General features: G+C 38.8%; 1 protein-coding gene across 1 annotated transcript in view; it reads right to left on the bottom strand.

Annotated features, from left to right (window-relative positions):
• Positions 1-1,746: 1,746 nt before the first annotated feature.
• ARMH4 (armadillo like helical domain containing 4) overlaps positions 1,747-21,721 on the bottom strand; it is a 143,211-nt gene continuing 123,236 nt past the window's right edge. The window contains exons 6-8 of the mRNA XM_003930486.4: positions 11,454-11,485; positions 3,635-3,769; positions 1,747-3,391 (exon numbers count right to left, since the gene is read on the bottom strand). Coding sequence (XP_003930535.1) covers positions 3,323-3,391; positions 3,635-3,769; positions 11,454-11,485 — 236 coding nt within the window. The 3' untranslated portion in view covers positions 1,747-3,322. The remainder of the gene's footprint in view (positions 3,392-3,634; positions 3,770-11,453; positions 11,486-21,721) is intronic.

Raw genomic sequence — 21,721 nt, 5'->3', positions numbered from 1 at the left:
TGATTTCTATTCTTTTGGATATATGCCCAGAAGTGGGATAGCTGGGTTATATGGTAGTTCTATTTTAAATTTTTTAGGAATCTTCATACTGTTTGCCATAGCGGCTATCCATTTTACACTTCCACCAACAGTATACAAGGGTTCTTCTAATGTCTCCACATCCTCAGAAACAATTTATATATTTTGTTTTCTTGGATAATAGCCATCCCAGTAGGTGTGAGGTGGTATCTCATTGTGATTTTAAATGACCTTATCTCTATAATAAGGAAGGGGTTCTCTAAACAGATCCCTCCTAGCCGTGTTCTCAAGCTTTCTGGGGCACGAATACCCCAAGCTCCTTCCCTGGAGACTCTAACTCATCAGGTCTGGGGCAAGGCCTTGAAATCTGTGTGTTTCACAAGTGTCCCAAGGGATTCTTATGAGTCTGCAAGTTTTGAAAACCCTGCCTCTCCCTCCAAGAATAAGACCTGGCCCTGCCCCTGCAGTGGGATGCAGTAGTTCTGGCTGGATGAACTCAATCCAGTTGGGACGGTGTTCACAGCAGAAGCTGCAGGAATCAGCCCTCCTTTCCAGACAGCTTTGTTTCACTGTTAAATGTTTTAAGCCTAGTTGTTAGAATAAAAAGCTTACTTTTTATTTTAATGTGCACATATAAGCATACTTATCACTTATTTTGCATAAACTCACACGTGCCTGATTTACTACTTTTCATCTGGACTGCCTTATAACCAGTGGCCAGCCCTTCCATCTGGTAGCAGCAACTCTAATCCCAGGTTTTGTTTAAAATATGACAGATTTTTCTGATCCTCTTAATAATCCAAGCCAACCACTGAAAATCATTATTCCACAGCCACCAGCAGCAAGGAAAATAACCACAATAAACATGTCATTTATACCATCCACTGACCTCCCACTCAATCCACACGTTTAAATGGCTTTGTACAGAAATGCACTCTTATCTAAGTAGGTTATTTTCCTTTAAGAAATCATGTGTCCCAAAAAGGACTAGAGAGACGTTGTGTTAAGCCAAAATTCACATACAGGTCATCCTTACAGATCTCTGAGAAATGAAAATATGTGTCTGTTATTTTGGAATGTATTATGCTACAGTTTGAAGATTCAACCTATTAACCATGGTTCAGTTAAGACTATAGATGGAGTAGTCCAAGGCAATAATGACGTTAGTATCACTCATGCACTACTCAGTTAAGTGGCCTATTGTGTATTCTCGACAAACTATTTGTCAAGAATACAAAGACAGTAATGCCACACCATGCTCACTTATTCCAAACCTTAGAAACAGGTATAGCAAAGGGCTGTTCTTGGAAAAGGAAAACATCCCTTATGCAATATCAGGATGTCTCTACTCGTGAAATTACAAATCACTTCTGAGCATCATGGTTTTGAATTCTATTTTTAAAATCCGACCTTGAGCTAATTTGCCGAGGGCTAACTTCTATTTGACGGTACAGAGCTTTTCACCTCTCTTGATCAATTTCACACATTTGCTAACATCTCTTGGCAAAAAGAGTTAAAATTATTTGATGAAAACATTCTTGCGAGCTGGCCATTATTCAAAAATGGATTCTAGGAAGGATCCTCTATTAGTTTCATAGAGGTGATACTTAAATTTCTGACTGTAAAGGAAATAACTGAGACGGGGAAGGAAAGAACTTGTGTGAGTGAGGAAGAGAGAAATTAGAAAGGCGTCACCCATTTAACAAAGAGAGAAACTCACATCAAATGTTCCTTGACCAAGCAGCTATTTCCTTAGAAACTTTATTTTAAAGAAGGACTCTGAAATGTCACTGCTTCCTCCAAAGTCTATGGAAAGGGTGCTGAACTTAAGGATGCATGGCTCTGGGTCCAAGTGGGGTCTCATGCAGATTCTCTCTGGGTACAACTTTGGAAAATCGTTTCACTTCTCTGCTTTGGTTCCATCTTCAGTCAAATGGGAGAACAGAAACCCATGTCCTACCTCATGCAGTATCTATGAGGAATAGCTGTGCAACTTTTCTTGAACATAGTAGACAAGCTTTAATAAACACCAACGAGTTCTCCACAGTGACAGCACTATTAATAAACAACCTTTATTCTTCCATGGCAATGAGCCAAGTCTTTACCCCAAAACTCAACTAACTACAAGTCCTCAATTCCCAGATTCAAATAGAGCATTGGAATATCCTATTTTGTATAGGTCAGGGAATTACATTCAAGGAAAGGAGAAATGATCAAACATAGTCCAACATCTTTATAGCACGGTGCTCTGAGAGAGGCTGGTTTCCCATGAACTCTGTTACGCACCAGGACTCTGGCCACTGGGCAGACAAACCATAGAATGTCTGCTTTTCTAATAAAGCCAAATAAGGACCAATGGTTGCCCACTTTTTCCATGGTGAAGACCATAGATGTGGAAATACAACACTCTGAATTAGTCACAGTAGTAGCCACATAAGCATAGAACCAAATGGCAGACAGAAATGCTCTGAGAGCTTACCTACCCTCATCTCATCCCTGATTTCTTCCTCCTTTCTTCTTGGTAAAGTCAAATCGTACACAAAAAGAATATCTCTTAATCATAAACATGTACTACTCTGTTGAACTCAATCACACTATTTAAGACGGCAAGCATACATTAAGACTACGAGTCAATTTAATGTATTATTTCTGGTGCATTTTTTCCTCACCAAGAATAAAAATAAAACAGAAGGTGAGAAAAAAATAAAACTAGGAGTCTGGAGTACATAACGCAAAATACATACAAATCTACATAAAATCCTAATATGCTGAGAGATCTTCTTAATGAAAACTATTTCATTCTGAGTTGCTGCTAGTTTGATGCAAATGCAGTATGTACCATGGCCCAGAAACCTATGGTTTCAAGTAGGTAGAGTATAATCATGACAAGTTATTCTTTGTTAAGATTTATATCTCAAAGTCGAGCATGCCTTGGTGGCAACCAATCATTATTCTCAATGCAGGTAATTTAAACCCAAAAAAAAGACACTAAGGAAAAATACAAAATATTTACTCTGCCTAATGTAGCAACTCCTACTAAAAAACATATATGCTGCATATTTATGAGTTGTAGCCCACGGTTGTAGAAAATTCACTACAGAATAAAACCAAATCCTGCATGATACGTTTAGTATACAACATGCCGTTTCTGCTCAGTACAAGAAAAATCTACTACACAGCACCCAGCAGACACTAGGACCAACGGCCTGATAGCAGCATTGTGGCAGGTTGTTCTTTTCTTTCTGCTCCAAAATAAAAATTAGAATAGTAGCATCGCCGAATATCCCAATTAACCCAGTCCAATTCAAAATTCATCTTCAGAGCTGTCAGCTAAGAGCATTACTCGATCTTGCATGCTGTTGAATTCTCTCTGCTAGAGAAAGGAAACAGAAAAGCATTAAACTTTTTCTGCCACAGAGCAAAGCTGAGAAACAGGCCCACTTTAAAAGACATGCTAACAAAGGAAGCCAAGTCAGGAGCTACAGCAGCTAATCCAGACCACCGGGCACATCAATATGGCTCAAGCATCATTAAACCCCATGTGCTTTATTAAGTAAATTAGATAAGCAAAGAATGTTCTGAAACTGATTAGGTTTTGCTACTGTTGGTTCCATACCTTTCTTTTATGCCTTTTGAAGCCATTTCTCCTTCGGCGATTCATAACCTTAATGCTGTAGAGGGCTCCCAAGATGAACAAGGCTCCAGCTATCCCAACCCCTACAGGCACCAGCATCCCAGACATGTAACCAGCCTGCATAGAAAAGGAAACACATATTAGGATGCTAAACAGAACACTGCCCTGAGTTTCTCGTTTCTGCTGGATGGCAGCAGGTTTTCAAGACATGTTGAATTCTGTCTGCTTTGTTATTAAACAAAACCAAACCTAAAATACAGTAATTTTTTAGGGAGAAGACAACAGAGAGAGAGGGAGGCCTATTTGGGGGATATTTCAAATACATAGAAGTATTGAAATAAATCAGCTAGACCTAGTGGCCCCTCCAGCCACTAGCTTATGCACGTTAGTCAACATCAGGTTCTGATGACAGAAATATAATTTGTGTTAAAGATGGATGAAGTAAGCATCTGAGAATGCCAGGACTATTAAAATGCTGTAAATTGGAAATATCACTGAGAGTCCAGCTTGAAGGAGGTCAAAGGCTCTTTGTTTTTGACCTCCTTCAAGCTTGAATACTATGTTTTTTTGGGGGGGTAAAAGGAAGGCCTTGACAGTGGTAGTCCTCTCTTCTCCTTCTTTCTGTCTGTCTTAGCTGCATTACAGTAAGAAAGGAAAGACAAAAATGCTTATGAGTGAAAGGTGAGGGCTTCTGAAAACAACAAGGAAGAAAAGAGCCTGCAAAGGCAAGGTGGGGAATGTTAAATATTGGAGTGACGGTAGAAAAGACAAGGAGAGAGTGTGCACAGAAAATGGATGGAGTGATTTCTATGAATCAGTCACCTTCCCAGTAGACAAGACAAAGTTGCAGGCTGGCATGGAATTCCGAATGTCCCAGCCCCAAAGAAAGCAAGTGACACAGAAGGATGCAAAGATGACTGCCAACAACATACCTCCAAAAGATCCTGAAAGTATCAAATTCACCTATGTCTCCAGTGTCTCCAAGGTGTCACTATGGATGCTGTGGTCCTCAGAGAGCAGAATGATCTCTACATATCCCTGGACTTGATAAGTAGCTCAGGACCTACCTAAGTTCAGGGCAAGGCCATTGTACTCAGAGTGATCCCTACACCTTGGTCAACAAGACTCCTACAGGCTAGTGGGGTATGTACTAATCTATACACCTTTCATGGGGGAACACAGATATTGGTTTGCCTCCCAAGAAGCCCCTCCTAGAAGCCTACCAATGCAAAATGCATAGATAATTAAAATTTTTATAAGTCTATTCATTTATATGACTATTTTTTAAATTTCTAATGCAGCACAAACTGTTTTTAGTATTTTCCAAATTGAGCCAAAAACAGAGCAGGACAGATGATAAAAGTTTTCCTGAAAGTGCTGAAGTATGCAGGTTCTGATGTTTTCCCAACATTTCTATCAGGACTTCTGTTAAGAAATATTAAGTTTATCCTGCCCCTGTGGCTCCGTTGTGGAGAATATCTTTTAGTTTGTAATCAGTGGTAAGCGGGTAACAGCTGCCTACTTGGTATATTTTTGAGTTATGAGAAAATACAGAACATTCACCTGTTCGTTAATAATAAGCATCTGTTCAGAGAGAATAAATACATGGATCAGAATCTGCTTGGGACCTTCAGCCTGGAATGCTGTCAGCCCCTGAGGGTCTCAGCTTGGTAGGCTGCTGGCCTCCCAATAGACCCACTTTGCTGTTCTGTCTGGATGTCTGCCTCTCATTTCCTTCAGTGCCGCCTGGGTTGGGGCCTCCTGGCCATGCTGTCTCTCAGTAGATATCCAAGGAATACATCAGACCTTATGAAACAGTAGCACCTTCCTCTTGTGCTCAGCCAACTCCCGCACTGGTTCTGCCTCCCAGAGTCTTAACTTAGGGCAAAATATGGAAATTTTTCCATTAATTTGAGAACAATAGCACTGTTCCTCAGCATACTAAGTATTTTTCCCCCAAGAAAAAAAGCCCAGTCATTTTTCAATAAATTAATATGCTTTTTAGAAGCCCAAACTTTTTCCAAAGTTCTTCTAAATCTATTTAAGTCTTAGAGAAATGCTGTAATTTTCCATGTGGGAAAATATTGAACAACAGCAAAGTGTTGGTGCTCACACAAGAACTGTACATTTTTTTTAAATTACCATTCCCAGAGTGCAGAAACACATACATGTTGAAATCTGATGAACTTTAAGCCCAGATGATTAGGCTTTTCAAGTGCAGTAACATTTGAACTTTTGGAAAGTCAACTTGATCAGCCTCTGTGCGGGTCTCCTCATACTCTGTAACTTAATCCCACACCAACAACATCAGTATTCTCAAATATGTCACCATTTCCATATTTCTTGACACACTTAAGCTTTTTATTTCTGGAGCATTATTTTTTCAAATTTACATATATATTTGTAAATCGACATATAAAACTATGTATACTCATCATGTACAACATGATGATTTAAAGTATACTTTCATTGTGGAATGTTTAAATTTAGCTAGAGCTTTATGTAGATTTCACAAAAATTCCGTTACATCTCTCTCTTTTTTGTCTCCTCTATTTTTTTTTATCTTTTTTTGTGGCATCTGCCCTTGCTTTGAAATTACAAGTAAATTACAAGATGGGAGCAAAGCAACCTACCATCTTAAGATATAATTTAACTATTCTTTCAAAACTGACTAAGGGAAAATAAACTCTTCTTTTAGAATTGCTCATGACTTGGTTTCTTCAGCAATGAAAATAAATAAGACAACATGCACATATTTTTAAGTTATAAATTCTGCCTAGTACTTTTTCTCTGTTCCAAATTATTGCATGTACACCTGCCCCAAGACATGACACCCTGAGAAAGACACAATTGCACCAATGTATTATTCCAACTAGGAATGCGTAACCTGAATCTAATCATAAGAAAACATCCCACAAACTTAAAATATATTCTATTTTTTAAAAAGACTATATTCTGTAAAATGTTAATGTCGACGGCCAGGCGTGGTGGCTCACACCTGTAATCCCAGCATTTTGGGAGGCAAAGGCAGGCCGATCACGAGGTCAGGAGATCAAGACCATCCTGGCCAACATGGTGAAACCAGGGATCTACTAAAAATACAAAAATTAGCTGGGCATGGTGGTGCATGCCTACGTTCCCAGCTATTCAGGAGGCTGAGGCAGGTTGAACCTCGGAGGCGGAGGTTGCACTGAGCTGAGATCGCACCATTGCACTCCAGCCTGGGCAACAAAGAGCAAAACTGTGTCTCAAAAAAAAAAAAAAAAAAAATGTTAATGAGATAAAAGATGGCTATAAAAATGTTCCAGATTAAAGGAAATTAAAGAAACATGACAATTAAATGTGTTACATCATCCTAGAGTGGATTCTGTAAGAGAGGAGAAAAAATACTCTTATAAAGGATATTTTGGCTTTGTTGAAAAAAAAAACTGAAATATGAATGCCAGATGCAATAAAAGTATTATATCGATATTAAATATACTCAAGCTAATAACTGTATGAAGAGCTGCTTAAAATATATTCCCACGCTTAGGAAATATAGACTCAAGTATATAAGGGTAAACAGGCCACAATACGTGCAACTTATCCTCAAATGGTTCAGGAAAACAAGAGGACAATGTGACAGCAAATGAAAAAGCACACGGGGTAAAAACATGAACAACAGATGAATCCAGGTAAAGGTGTAGGAATGTTCTTTATACCATTGTTACTCTTGTATCTCGTCTGTACATTTTAAATTATTTCCAAATAAAGTTTTAAATTTTAAAGTAAATTATAAGTCGAAGTATTGCTAAATATACTTGTTTTTGTTTTGTTTGGCTTTGGAGTCTTCTTTGTTTGAAGTCAATGAGAAAGGTATCCTTCCTTTTTAGGATAAGGTATTTGTTCAGAACATCTGTCATCAAGAAAGTCATAAGAAAACCATGTACTGCCTAAATTCTGCAGAACTGAGACAGCATCCTTAGGATTTCTTTGCAATGGTTGTTCTCAAACTCCAGCATGCATCAGGATCACCTGTAAGACGAGCTACAATGCAGACTGTTGGCCCCCTTCCCAGAGTTCCTGGGTGGTAGGTCTATGGTGGAGTCTGAGAATTTGCACATCCAACAAGTTCCAGGTGATGCTAATGCTGCTGGTCCAGACTCTACATTGATAATTGCTGCTATGAAGTGTAGTCTGGGCCATTCATTTTCTAGATAGTTTCCTAAAGCTAGAAGAAATAGATCAGTTTTATTGATATAACAACAGGCCTGGTCTTTATCACACAATTAAAATTGTTATGAATCTTCAGGTTTGAGAAGCAATTTAGATGTTGAAAAGATATATTAATGGGTAGCCAAGTTAGAACTTGTCTAACAAGTATCACCATCTTGGACACTTAGCCAAGAAGATAGTGATGGAATTCATATAGGAACTATCCTTCAACATCCATTCTTTTCTTCTTCTACAGCAAAAGAGCTTCCAATTTGGGACTGGACACAAAATAAAGATGACTTCTACTTGCCTACTGGAAAGCAGGGTATGATCATGCGGTAAGTTTCCCCAAGAAGATATGTCAGCAGCATACGAAAATTTCAAGGTATGTTCTATAAAAATGGAGGAGAGCTGTTATGCTTCCCCTGAAAGAATGACAGAGTGCTTTTATCTTCCCTTTTGAAAAGAAAGAGGTGTCAGTAGCCTCCCCCTTTTTCCTCCTTCCTCTGGCTAGAATATGCACATAGCTAAGCTAGCAGTGCCAACCAGGATCATGAGGTGACCTTGGAAACGTTGGTCATAAATGGTGGAGCATCAAATAAAAGAAGCTTGGGCCCTGTCATTTTGTCTCTCCCCACTAACCTGTGACTATCTCCAGACTTAAAAACAAGAGACCACAAGGACTGGGCACAGTGCCTCATGCCTGTAATCCCAGCACTTTGGGAGGCCAAGGCAAGTGGGTCAGATAAGGCCTGGAGTTTGAGACCAACCTGGTCAACATGGCAAAACCTCCTCTCTACTAAAAATACAAAAATTAGCTGGGCATAGTGGTGCATGTCTGTAACTCCCAGCTACTTGGCTGATATAAGAGAATCGCTTGAACCTGGGAGGCAGAGATTGCAGCGAGCCAAGATCATGCCACTGCACTCCAGCCTGGGTGACAGAGCCAGACTCTGTCTCAAAAAGAGAGAGAGAGAGAGAGAGAGAGAGAGAGAGAGAGAACAAACTTCTATCTTGGCTAAACCATTGTCATTTGGGGTTGAGGATGGCACAGGTTATCTGCCATTCACAGCTGAACTTAGTCTTAATATAGAAAGACTAAACTACAATAACAAAAGGAATTATTCAGAACTGTTGAAAATACCACCCTTTCTAGAATCCAGCTAACCAGTGGAGACTCAGTACTGGAACAATTAAATGAAGCTAACCTCACAGAATGTCCTGGCTTGCCTGAAAAGCCCAGTTAAGTATGTAGTTTGGTTTTCAGTTCTAAGGGATTCTGTGATTTCAACCAAGAGACAATAGTTTTGTACTCAAATAGTTTCTGAAGATAATGACTAACAAGACTTTAATAAATGACGGATGGACGGATGGATGGATGGATGCATGGATGGATGGATGGTTGGTTGGATAAATAGAGATTGAGGAAGATACATGTATATATGTTTATAAGATCTATGTACATATATCTTCTCAAACTCCAGTATGGATCAGGATCACCTGTAAGACTTGTAAAGGAAGATATATGTACATACGTGTGTATATACATATAAATACATATCAAATTAGCATATAATAGTTCAAGCATGGAAGAAGGAAGGGAATATAGGGAAGACTTAAACGAGTCACTCCAAGAGTTGAAAGAGGAAGATAGAGGTACATATGACAGTACTATTGGAGTCCAAGATATTCTTCTTCCAATTTTTTTTTAATTAAAATATACTGACAAAAATGCTACAGAAGGAAGTGATGAGAAAGCTGGAAAAACTTCAGAATAAGCCAGAAAACTAGGGGTCACACACAAAATTATTTCTTTTCATAAAAAGGAGCAAGGAAATGGTACCAAGATTTTGAGACCAACTAAGAACAAAGAGTTCTTAGGAATAAAAATTAAAAAGGAGACTTTCCCTAAAACTTCAGTTTTTTTTAAGGGAATGGTGATGCTATATATACACGCAGATAAGAAATTTAGCGCCGGGCGCGGTGGCTCAAGCCTGTAATCCCAGCACTTTGGGAGGCCGAGGCGGGTGGATCACGAGGTCGAGAGATCGAGACCATCCTGGTCAACATTGTGAAACCCCGTCTCTACTAAAAATACAAAAAATTAGCTGGGCATGGTGGCGTGTGCCTATAATCCCAGCTACTCAGGAGGCTGAGGCAGGAGAATTGCCTGAACCCAGGAGGCGGAGGTTGCGGTGAGCCGAGATCGCGCCATTGCACTCCAGCCTGGGTAACAAGAGTGAAACTCCGTCTCAAAAAAAAAAAAAAAAAATTTAGCAATATCAAATTTCAAAACAGGTTACATGCAAAAATTTATTTTCTTAAGTCTTTTTTTGGGGTCGCTTTCTTAAATAACTCAGAATACTTCTATGGAAACAATGATATATGAATTCCAAGGTTAACATAACAAATCCTGATTTTCATTGTATCATATTTTCCCCTGAAAAACAACATGAAACGCTACCAATGTAAACATATCCAGTTCTAAACCTCTGAGCTTTTCTTCCCCTCAAGTTCTTCTCAGTCCATCTGGTCACAGCCCACCTTTTTTTCACAACTGGACTCATTACAAACACCAAAATGGCTTCCATTAACCTCAACAGGCTTAAAATTTTCAATGTCACTTTTTATTTATATGAACACAAAGTAGTCTCATTCTCAAAAACTGTATGTGCTAAATTTTACTTAGAAGCAGACATAGTGAGGAGAATTAATACAATTTTATAAATTTATTTGCAACTGAATGTTTTCTTTTATTATTTAACATTAAGCTGTAGCAAAATAAACAATAATTCAAATATGGGGGAAACTGACTGCAGGCAACAAAAAAGATATGGAATGCCATAAACAGAAATATATTGAGACTGGTAAATTGGAGGTAGCTCAATATCTGACCACTGAAAAGATTTCCATTTAGCTGAAATCCCAGTGACATCTGAGCTGGGCTGTAATAACAGGATCTGACAGAGGCTACAACAAGGAATTCAGGACTCCATCGATATCTTTATGAGTAATTCAGTTTAAAATTACCAAGTAACCAAAAGAGAAAACTTGGAGAGGTTTGAAAATCAAAAGAAAATGAACACTATCAACCTGGAAGTTAATATTGTCAATCACCATGTAGATGGCAGAATTAATGCAAAAAAAAGAAAATATTTTTCTATAGTTGGCCATTCCAGACAGGTCAGCTCACCAATATCTCGTAAGTGGCAGCACTGTGATAAACTACACATCTAGAGAGTCTCATATTGGCACACACACACAAAAGGTAGATGGAATGGGATTACAATCTGAAATTCCCAAAAAGAAATTCCACCTTGATATGTCAAGGATATCATTCTACTGAGCATACCAATCAATGTAAATTCTTATATTCTCACAAGAGTGAATGGTGCACCAAAGAATAAGTTGTGTCCTGTGTTCTAAAAGAAGAGATTTAGAGGGAAGGCCCTCTTTTTTGCAGGGTACCTGCAAGTGTCCCTGAATCTTTACATAGATTACCAGAATCAGAGTAATAAACTAAAGCTCCACTACTCTGAAGATATTTTGTCTGACAAAGCTATATGCCCTTAAAAATAAATCCAATGGAAGAAAATACTTTTCTTACCTTGTCTTTTAATTTTTCCATCCAGCTTCTCACTAGGAAAAAATAAGATAACAAAATGTAAATAACCATCTTTTAGTTATATTTCATGGTATTAAGTTAATTTGATAAATTTAAGGGTTTTTGTATTAAATACAGTAAAAGGATTAACAGTATAACATAATGACAATAATGGTCTTATTTTTATTTCTACTTATCTAGAAATGCAACAGAGAGCACAAACATCCCTCATGTCGCTATTAGATAAGTGGAGAATATTTTTGTTCGCTAAATGTTTTTCTATTATTATTGAATGATTAGTGGGGAGGTGCGGGCAAAGAGAAAATCTCCTTTAAAGTATCAAGTTCATTTATTCTCTGACATCTTTTCTTTGGCTTCACTCCTCATCTTTCTCAGTTTGTAAGCTCAGTGGGAATGCTGCACTTGAATCAATATCAGAGGGCAGAGATTAAGGTAGGGAGGGAAAATGGGCAAGCCCAGGCCACCCAGAGCTGGCTCCAAAGAAAAGCATTTGCAATCATATTTACTACATGTTCTCACTCATAGGCAGTTAGTTGAACAATGAGAACACATGGACACAGGGAGGGGAGCATCACACGGTGGTGTCTGCTGGTGGGGACTAGGGGAGGGACAGCGAGGGGTAAGGAATTGGGGTGGGATAACATGGGGAGAAATGCCAGATATAGGTGATGGGGGGATGGAGGCAGCAAACCACATTGCCATGTATGTACCTATGCAACAGTCCTGCATGTTCTGCACATGTACCCCAGAACCTAAAGTGCAATTATATATATATATATATATATATATATATATATATATATGAAAAGAAAAAAAAAGAAGCAAGGATTGAATGAAAGGCAAGAACAAGAAATATTTCTGAAAGACATATAGCTTGTGAAGTGTACCGTTCTATAGTAATACAACCACTATGAAAAATAAAAGCAATGACCAAGTAATGTTTCTAAAGCCAACTGAAAAAGACTGATCAACTATGAAATTTTATGTAAACCACAGTTACAACCATTTGTAAATACAAAAATAAGCCAAGAGTAGAAGGAAGCATCAATTTCATTTTTGAAATACGCGTTAGAATGGCCATGTTAAGGTTGGTTTGAGGTTGCTGGTGGGTTTTTTTATCCTTAATTACTTTTCAAAGTTTTCAATGTTTCAACATTGAATGATGACTTACTTTTAAAAGCATCCAAAAGGAGGAAACAAGAAAAATACGTTCTCATTTTACCTTTATTATCAAAGAAATGTGTAAAAAACAAAAAACTTTTAAGATTTCCTGAAATTTTCTCTGCTTTTCAGAAGCTTCAACACATAGGAAGGAAGGAAACAGAGTGGAAAGTTTTTCTTATGAAGAGTCAGATAGTAAGTATCTCAGGTTTTGCAGAGTGTATAGTTTCTGTCACAACTACTCAACTCTGCTCTTATGTAACACAACAGTGGCCATAGATGATACATAAATAAATAGGTTCAGCTATGCTCCAATACACTATTTATGGTTATTAAAATTTGAATTTCATGTAATCTTCAAATGTCATAAATATTTTCTTTTGATTTTTTCAACTCTATTAAAACGTAAAGGGCATTCTTTGCTCAGGGGCCATATAAAACCAAGCAGCAGGCCGCATATGGGCCATGGACTATAGTTTGCTGACCCCTGGCATAAATATACTTTAACCAAGAAGTCAGTGCCTCCATTTACAATCTGACTCTAGTAATAATATACCTGAAAATACTGATGATGGCTAGCATGCACACAGCTCCACCCCTTACAAAGCATGCCACATGTATTCCATCACTTGATCAGCAAGCCAGTGACAAACATGAGAGTCTGGTCAGATCGTGCTCAGGGAAGAGATGAGGAAACTGGGGCTCAAGAGAAGCTAAGAGACTTGTTCATGGTTAACCAGTGAGTAAAGAGTCACTGGGGCTGGGCACAGTGGCTCACACCTGTAATCCCAGCCCTCTGGGAGGCTGAGATGGATGGAGTTTAAGTAGCCTGGCCAACACGGTGAAATCTTGTCTCTACTAAAAAAAACACCAACAACAAAAATTAGCCAGGTATGGTGGCAGACATCTGTAATTCCAGCTCCTCAGGAGGCTAAGGTAGGAGAATCACTTGAACCCGGAGACAAGATCACACCACTGTACTCCAGCCTCAGCAACAGAGCAAGACTCCGTCTCAAAAAAAAAGAAAGAAAGTCATTGGAATTCAAACCTGATTTTAAAATCCAGGAGTAAGACTTTCAAACTACCAATTTCTTTTGGTGATAACTACCACTCTTCTGCTCCTTCAGGTTGAAAATGTGAAGATACCTTCGGCCCTTCTACCTCCCTCAGGTCCTCGCTTTGATCTCCCATGCAGAGTCCTTGTCAAGACCTCTCTCTTGTCCTTCCCTCCTAGCTCTCTCTGTCTCAAAGGGATTCAGACAAAGATGGTGGTGGGCAATCAGGACAAGAGCAGGGTCATGGGAGATCAGAAGAAGAAAATCTAGGAACCTCAAGAAGAAGGCCAGGGGTTAGTGATTCTCGGAGTAGTTGCATTGAGAAGAGAGATCCACCACTGATTCACTGAGTGAATTTGGAGAAACTCTGGACCCACAGCTTCCTTATGTAAAGAGGCAGCAACACCTGTCTTCCAAGATTGTTGGGAAGATTAGAAATAACACATGCCAAGTGTTTGGTACAGAAATCTAGGGCAGGAGGGGAAGAAGAAAGTTAAGTAAAATATGAGTATTTTGTTAATACGTCTCACTTAAGCCTGTGACATATAAATTGAAGCAAGATGTTTCCAATTCATTCATTCATTCAACAAACATTTATTATGTAGATTGTGTTTGATCAAGTGTTGTGCTCTAAAGTGGGTCAGTAGAAGTGATGGGACCTAATTCCAGTGAGAAACAGGTTAGGCCACCAACTTTATGATGAGAAATGGATAACAAGCAGCAAAGTAGGGACCAAAAGAGTGAGGAACAGAGCAGGAAGGCCAGTTGCTAGAGTGCAAAGCAGAACCCAACAACCTTTGAAGCAAGACACTTGCAATCAGACACTCAGTTGGGTATGACATAATAAATAGAGCAAAACAAAAGAGAGGTGGAGGCAGGAATGTTAATATGAGCACCTAGTGGAGGAGGCAAGATGGGGCAGGATAGGGATAGCCTGGAGAAGAGAAAAAGGAGGCAAAGACCCAGCCCACAGTCCAAGGCACTGATTGGCTTGTGTACTGGAGGAAACTCATTGCCCAGAGAAGCATTTTTAACTTAAGCCTTATCAAGCCAGGCTTCACTGGTAAACTGTCCACATCTTAGGTTCTTAAATTCCAGAGTCCTACTTTGGATGATTATCTAACGAAGTAATTCCCCACGGAAGGCAAGAAGGTGCATCAGTGCAAGATCTTTACATGTGCACAGATATCTGAAGAAGTATGTTCTACTGATCTAGTTCAATAATTCATAATACAGGGAGAGAAAGCCAGGTAAAATATTCTTGGCTGGTGAGAGAAGAGAGTGAGTAAGCATTCCGGTGGGCACAGGTCTAAAAAGGTAGAGGAAACAGTATTCTTAGACTGTGTGAGCTTGAAAACATTTCCCCAACTAAGAACATTAGACCCCAGAGGGCCATGCCTTGTGCTTCTCAGGTATCCGCCAGGGTCCTCCACATGCTATTGGACACTCGGGTGCTTAATAAGTATGCTTCCTTCTTTCAGAAAATATTTATTTATTTTAAGTGAGTTCACAATCTTTGAGTAAGCACGATTCTTATTCACGAAGATCCTGTGAACAATTTTTGGGAAAACAGTCAAGTTGAAATAAAAATCAACTTTCCACAATGAACATTTTAAAACTTAAGGAATAGAAAATGATAAGAGAATGCAATGCAAGAATGAAGAAAATTATAAAGAAATATTTTTAGTTTAAAAAAAAGATGATGGCCAGACACACTGGCACATGCCTGTAATCCCAGCACTTTGGGAGGCCATGGTGGGCAGATTGTTTGAGACCAGTCTGGGCAACATAGCAAGACTCCTGTCTCTACAAACAAAAAATTTTAATTAAAAAAAAATTAAAGATGATAATTTATAAACAGGAAATCTGACAACTGCAACTTTTTTAAATAGAGAAACATCACAGTAATTAAATAAATATGAATAGATACAGCTTTTCAGACGTATGGAGGTGTAAGGTGGATTTGCAATCCATATCAAAGGCTTTATTAAGGTTAAAAGGTTAAGGTTTTATATAAAGCTCCAGTTATGGAAGATCTATATCTTACACGACCATAAATATGCACAAAAATTTTGTTGAAATCATGTTCACAATATATTTATAGCAGAAAGGAGCATATAAACAATATTAATATCCAACAAGGTAGGATTGGTTTAAATACTAAAGGGAAAACAGAACCTTAGAATATGTCTACAAGTACAGTATTATATGAAAGTAAAATTATTTTTAAAATACTAAACGGTAAAACGTTGTTCAACTTACACATTGTAAAGGAAAATATAGTATAGTATAATGTGAGCCCAAGTTTGTAGATTAAAAAATATTACGTGTGAGCCGGGCGCGGTGGCTCAAGCCTGTAATCCCAGCACTTTGGGAGGCCGAGGTGGGTGGATCACGAGGTCGAGAGATCGAGACCATCCTGGTCAACATGGTGAAACCCCATCTCTACTAAAAGTGCAAAAAATTAGCTGGGCATGGTGGCACATGCCTGTAATCCCAGCTACTCAGGAGGCTGAGGCAGGAGAATTGCCTGAGCCCAGGAGGCGGAGGTTGCGGTGAGCCGAGATCACGCCATTGCACTCCAGTCTGGGTAACAAGGGCGATACTCCATCTCAAAAAAAAAAAAAAAAAAAAAATTACGTGTAAAATTTGAACAATGTACATCAAAAATGATTTTTCTTTTATTCTCTATATTTTTAGGATTTAGCAAAGCACAATTTCTCACTACTTTTAAATTAAGAAAAAAACACATTTTACAACAAAACCCCCAAAATTCCACAAACTTTTGCAAATTAAAGTTAACAGTAGATTGCTGATAGTGAACACAAGTTAGAGCCTTTCCACTTGGCTCACAGCTCAGCCTATAGCTACGGATTCACTCTAATCCCACTGTTTGGTTATCGTTGTTGAAACTTTATTTAATGCAAATCCGAGAGCACAGTGCTATATAATAAGGCCTCTGGTCTCCTTCTAGTAGAGAGAGAGGTACACAGAAAAGTAGGCAGTAATAAAGCTCACATACAACAAGCCCACAGCTAATATTATACTCAAAGATGAAAGGTTTAGGGCTTTTCCTCCAAGATCAGGAACAAGACAAGGATGCCCATTCTTGCCACTTATATTCAACTTAGTAGTGAAGTCCTGGCCACAGCAATTATGTAGGGGAACAAAATAAAAGCCATCCAAATTATAAAGGAAGAACTCTGGCCAGGCACAGTGGCTCACACCTGTAATCCCAGCACTTCAGGAGGCTGAGGCTGGTGGATCACTTGAGCCCAGGAGTTCAAAACCAGCCTGGGCAACAGGGCAAAACCTTGTCTCCACAAAATATACAAAAATTAGCTGGGTGTGGTGGCACACTTATAGTTCCAGCTACTCAGGAGGCTGAGGTGAGAGGATTGCTTGAGCCCAGGAGGGTGGGGCTGCAGTGAGCTATGTTCATGCCATTGCACTCCAGCCTCAATAACAGAGCAAGACCCTGTCTCAAAAACAAGAACTTAAATTGTTCCTGTTTACAGATAACATAATCTTATTTATATAAAAATATAAAACTAGGCCGGGCGCGGTGGCTCAAGCCTGTAATCCCAGCACTTTGGGAGGCCGAGGCGGGTGGATCACGAGGTCGAGAGATCGAGACCATCCTGGTCAACATGGTGAAACCCCGTCTCTACTAAAAATACAAAAAATTAGCTGGGCATGGTGGCGCATGCCTGTAATCCCAGCTACTCAGGAGGCTGAGGCAGGAGAATTGCCTGAACCCAGGAGGCGGAGGTTGCGGTGAGCCAAGATCGTGCCATTGCACTCCAGCCTGGGTAACAAGAGCGAAACTCCATCTCAAAAAAAAAAAAATATATATATATATAAAACTAAAAACTCCACCAAAAAATCATTAGAATTTATAAATAAATTCAGTAAAGTTGCAGGATACAAAATCAACACGCAAAACTCAGGAGTTTATATATCCTACCAACAAATTATCTAAAACAGAAATCAAGAAAACAATTCCATTCACATTGGCTACAAAAAAATACTTAGCTATAAATTTAACCAAGGAGTTAAAAGACCTGTTCACTAAAATCTATGAAACACTGATGAAAGAAATCAAAGGAGATGTAAATAAATGGAAAGATACCCCATGTTCACAGACTACAATGATTAATATTGTTTAAATGTCCATACAATCTAAAACCACCTACAAATTCAATGCAATTTTTATCAAAATCGCAATGACATTTTTCACAAAAGGAGAGAAAACAATCTTAAAATGTGTCTGGAACCACAAAAGACCACAAAATAGCCAAAGCAATCTGAACAACAACAAAAAAAGCTGGAGGCATCAAAGTACCTAACTTAAAAATATATTGCATAACCAAACAGCATGTCATTGGCCAAAAAAAAAAAAAACAAATACACAGACCAATAGAACAGACTCGAGAGCCCAGAAATAAATTCATGCATTTACCATGATTGATTTTCAACAAAGCTATTAAGAACACACACTGGGGAAAGGGTAGTCTCTTTAATAAATTGTGTTGTGAAAACTAGATGTCCACATGCAAAAGAATAAACGTAGAGACTCATCTCACACCGTATACAAAAATCAACTCAAAATGAACTAAAAACTTACATTAAGACCTGAAATGATAAATCTACTAGAAGAAAATATAGGGGAAAAGCTTTACGATGTTGGACATGGCAATGATTTTTTGGCTATCACTCTAAAAGCACGGGAAACAAAAATAAAAATAGACAACTGAGATTTTATCAAATAAAAAGCTTCCATATAGTCAAGGAAACAACCAACAGAGTGAAAAGACAAGCTATAGAATGGGAAAAAATATTTGCAAACTATATATCTGATAAGGGGTTAATACTCAAAATATATAATGAACTCATACAACTGAACAGCAAGAAAACAAACATGGGGGAAGGACTGAATAGGCATTTCTCAAAAAAAGACATACAAATGGCCAAAAAGTACATGAAAAATGTTCAACATTACTAATTATCAGAGATATGTAAATTAAATGTACAAGAGATATCAATTCACACCTATTAGAAAGGCTATTATAAAAAAGACAAAAGATAACAAAGTTTGGCAAGAATGTTAGAAAAGGAAATCCTTGCACCCGTTGGTGGGAATGTAAATTAGTATAGCCATTATGGAAAGCAGTATAGAAGTTCCTCAAAAAATTAAAATAGAACTATCATGAGATCCCGCAATCCCACTACTGGGTACAGTTCAAAGGAAATGAAATCAGTATGTTGAAGAGGTATCTGAGCTCTCACGTTCACTGCAGCACTATTCACAATACTCAAGATACAGAATCAACTTAAGTGCCTGTTAAGACATGAATAAAGAAAATGTGGTCATATATATATATATATACACATATACACATAGTAGAATATTATTCAGCCATAAAAAAGAATAAATCTTATCATTTGTAACAACATGGATGAGCCTGGAGGACATTATGTTAAGTAAAATAAGCTAGGCACAGAAAGACAATATCACATGATCTCACTTATACATGGAATCTGAAAAAGCATAACTCACAGGAGCAGAGAATGGTGGTTAACAGGTGTAGGAGGAGGACATGTTGGAGAGATATTGGTCAAAGGATACAAAATTTCAATTAGATAGAAGGAATAAGTGAAGAGATCTATTGTACAACACATAACTGTCATTAATAGCAATGTACTGTATTCTTGAAAATTGCTAAGAGTGAAGATTTTAAGTGTTCTCACCACAAAAATGCTAAGGATGTGAGGTAAGACTAAGCATGTTATTAGCTTGATTTAGCCTTTCTACAGTGTACACATATTTCAAAACACTGTATTGTTTTGAATTTCAATTGTCATGTTGATAAATATATACAATTTTAATGTCAATTAAAAATTAATTTTTTAAAAAAATATAGGCATGTATTATTAAAAACTGATCCTCTCTCATGTTCACCAGCGCCCTCTTGTGTGTATGAGTCCCAGGTGTAGCAACTTGCATTCTCCTGGCTTTTCTGCCGAACATAAAATGGTGAGAAGAGCAAAGAAGCTGCAGATAAAACATTTCCATGCATCCTACCAATTCCAAGTCTGATTGGTTTTAATAGGCTGTGGCTGAAAAGTATCCTAAACTGTTTATTTAGAGGAGTATTTTTAATTTTCATTTATTTCCAAGTAACAAAGTTTTATGGACTATATTTATCCCAGATACCTAGCATAAATTCCCTTTTACTAAAGGTGAAGGGATGGGAACCAGAAGAGATCCAGGATTTGTCTGAGATAATAACTAAGATTTTTTGAACACCTCACAAAAATTTCTCAAGGTAGATATTATCATCCCCTATTTTACAGATGAAAAAAATGGAGCTTAAGTAAAGTGCTCAGAGCTACACAGCTAATAAGTAGCTAAGCTGGAATTGGAACTCAGGCCTTTATGGCTCTAAAACCTGTTCAGTATACTCATGGGGCATTCTGGGGAGGGGTGAGGGCAGGTGGTCCAAGGAGACCTTATCATAGCCCCAGGGGCTTTCCTGGGTTCTGGAGATGGGGCAGACCCAAGCTGGGGGCTGTGTCTATTAGCTCACCTGGTCTTCCAACTCCCTTACCTTCTCCTCCCTGTTTCCTCTCTCTGACAAATCTGCTTCTCTTTCTGCTTCTATGTGTGTCTCCCTCTGCCTCTGTCTCTCACTGTGTCTCTGCACATCACACTGTGATCTGTGTCTGTCTGTCCTTTCTCTCCCTCCCCTCATCTCTTTCTCTCTGACTCTGTGTCTGGGTGTCAGCCTGGTCCTGTTGCTCTACAGATCTTTCTCTCCCTATCTCCCTCGTCCTGTCTGTGGTGTGTGTGGAGTGGGGGAACTCTCTTTGTATATGTCTTTCTCATTTAGAGGAAATAAACTGCATCTCTTAGTTCCACGGTCGCCAAGGACTTTTCCGACTCTGTCCTGTGTGCCAGGGTAGCAGCATCCTTAGCTCTCCATTGGCCAACAGCCAACTAAATGGCAGAAATCTTAGGGTGAACCTTAAAACTCAGAATGAGCGACGCTGGAGAGAGAATGATTTATTATAAGGCATTGGCTCATGTGATAATGAAAACTGAGACTTTCCAAAATCGACTGTCTGTAAACTGGAGACTGAGGAGAGCAGCCTGAGTTCAAAGGCCTGAGAACCAGGAAAGCTGATGTAGTCCAAAAGCCTGCAGGCTCAAAACCAGGGAAGAGCTGGTGTTTCATACCTGAAGGCAGAGGGAAAAAACAACGTCTCAGCTTTCAGGCTACCAGGCAGGAAGAATTGCCCCCTTATCACAGGGCGGTTGGACTTACTGTTCTATTTAGGCCTTCCATGGATTGGATGAAGCCCACCCACACTGGGAGGGTATTTACCCTGTCTACAAACTTAAATGTGATACATTTTCGCTGTGTCCTCACCCAAGTTTCATCTTGAATTGTAACTGCCATCATCCTCACATGTTGTGGGAGGAATCCAGTGGGAGATAATTAATCACGGGTTGGGTTTTCTCCATGCTGTTCTCATGACTGTGAATAAGTCTCATGAGATCTGATGGTTTTGTAAAAGGCCATTCCCCTGCACACACTCTCTTGCCTCCTGCCATGTAAGATGTGCCTTTGCTCCTCCTTAACATTCCACCATGATTGTGAGGCCTCCCCAGCCATGTGGAATGGCAAGTCCATTAAACCACTTTTTCTTTATAAGTTACCCAGTCTTGGGTATTTCTTCATAGCAGTATAAAAATGGACTAATACAAAATGTTAATCTTATCCAGAAACACCCTCACAAACACAGCCAATAAAATGTTTGATCAAATGCCTGGGCACCCATGGTCCAGTCAAGTTGATACATAAAATCATCCATCACAGAGTGAGATTAGAGGTCATGATCATAATTCTGGTTCCCTAACATTTAAAGGCCAGCCAGAGGAGAAAGGTCCAGGACAAGAGGCAGGGAGGGAATGATCAGAGAGGCTCAGAAACATGGACTACTCATATAAAACAACCCAGAAGAGCTCGT

Source organism: Saimiri boliviensis, chromosome 2, assembly GCF_048565385.1.
Source record: "Saimiri boliviensis isolate mSaiBol1 chromosome 2, mSaiBol1.pri, whole genome shotgun sequence".
Lineage (NCBI taxonomy): Eukaryota > Metazoa > Chordata > Mammalia > Primates > Cebidae > Saimiri > Saimiri boliviensis.
This window is presented reverse-complemented; position numbering and strand designations above follow the sequence as displayed.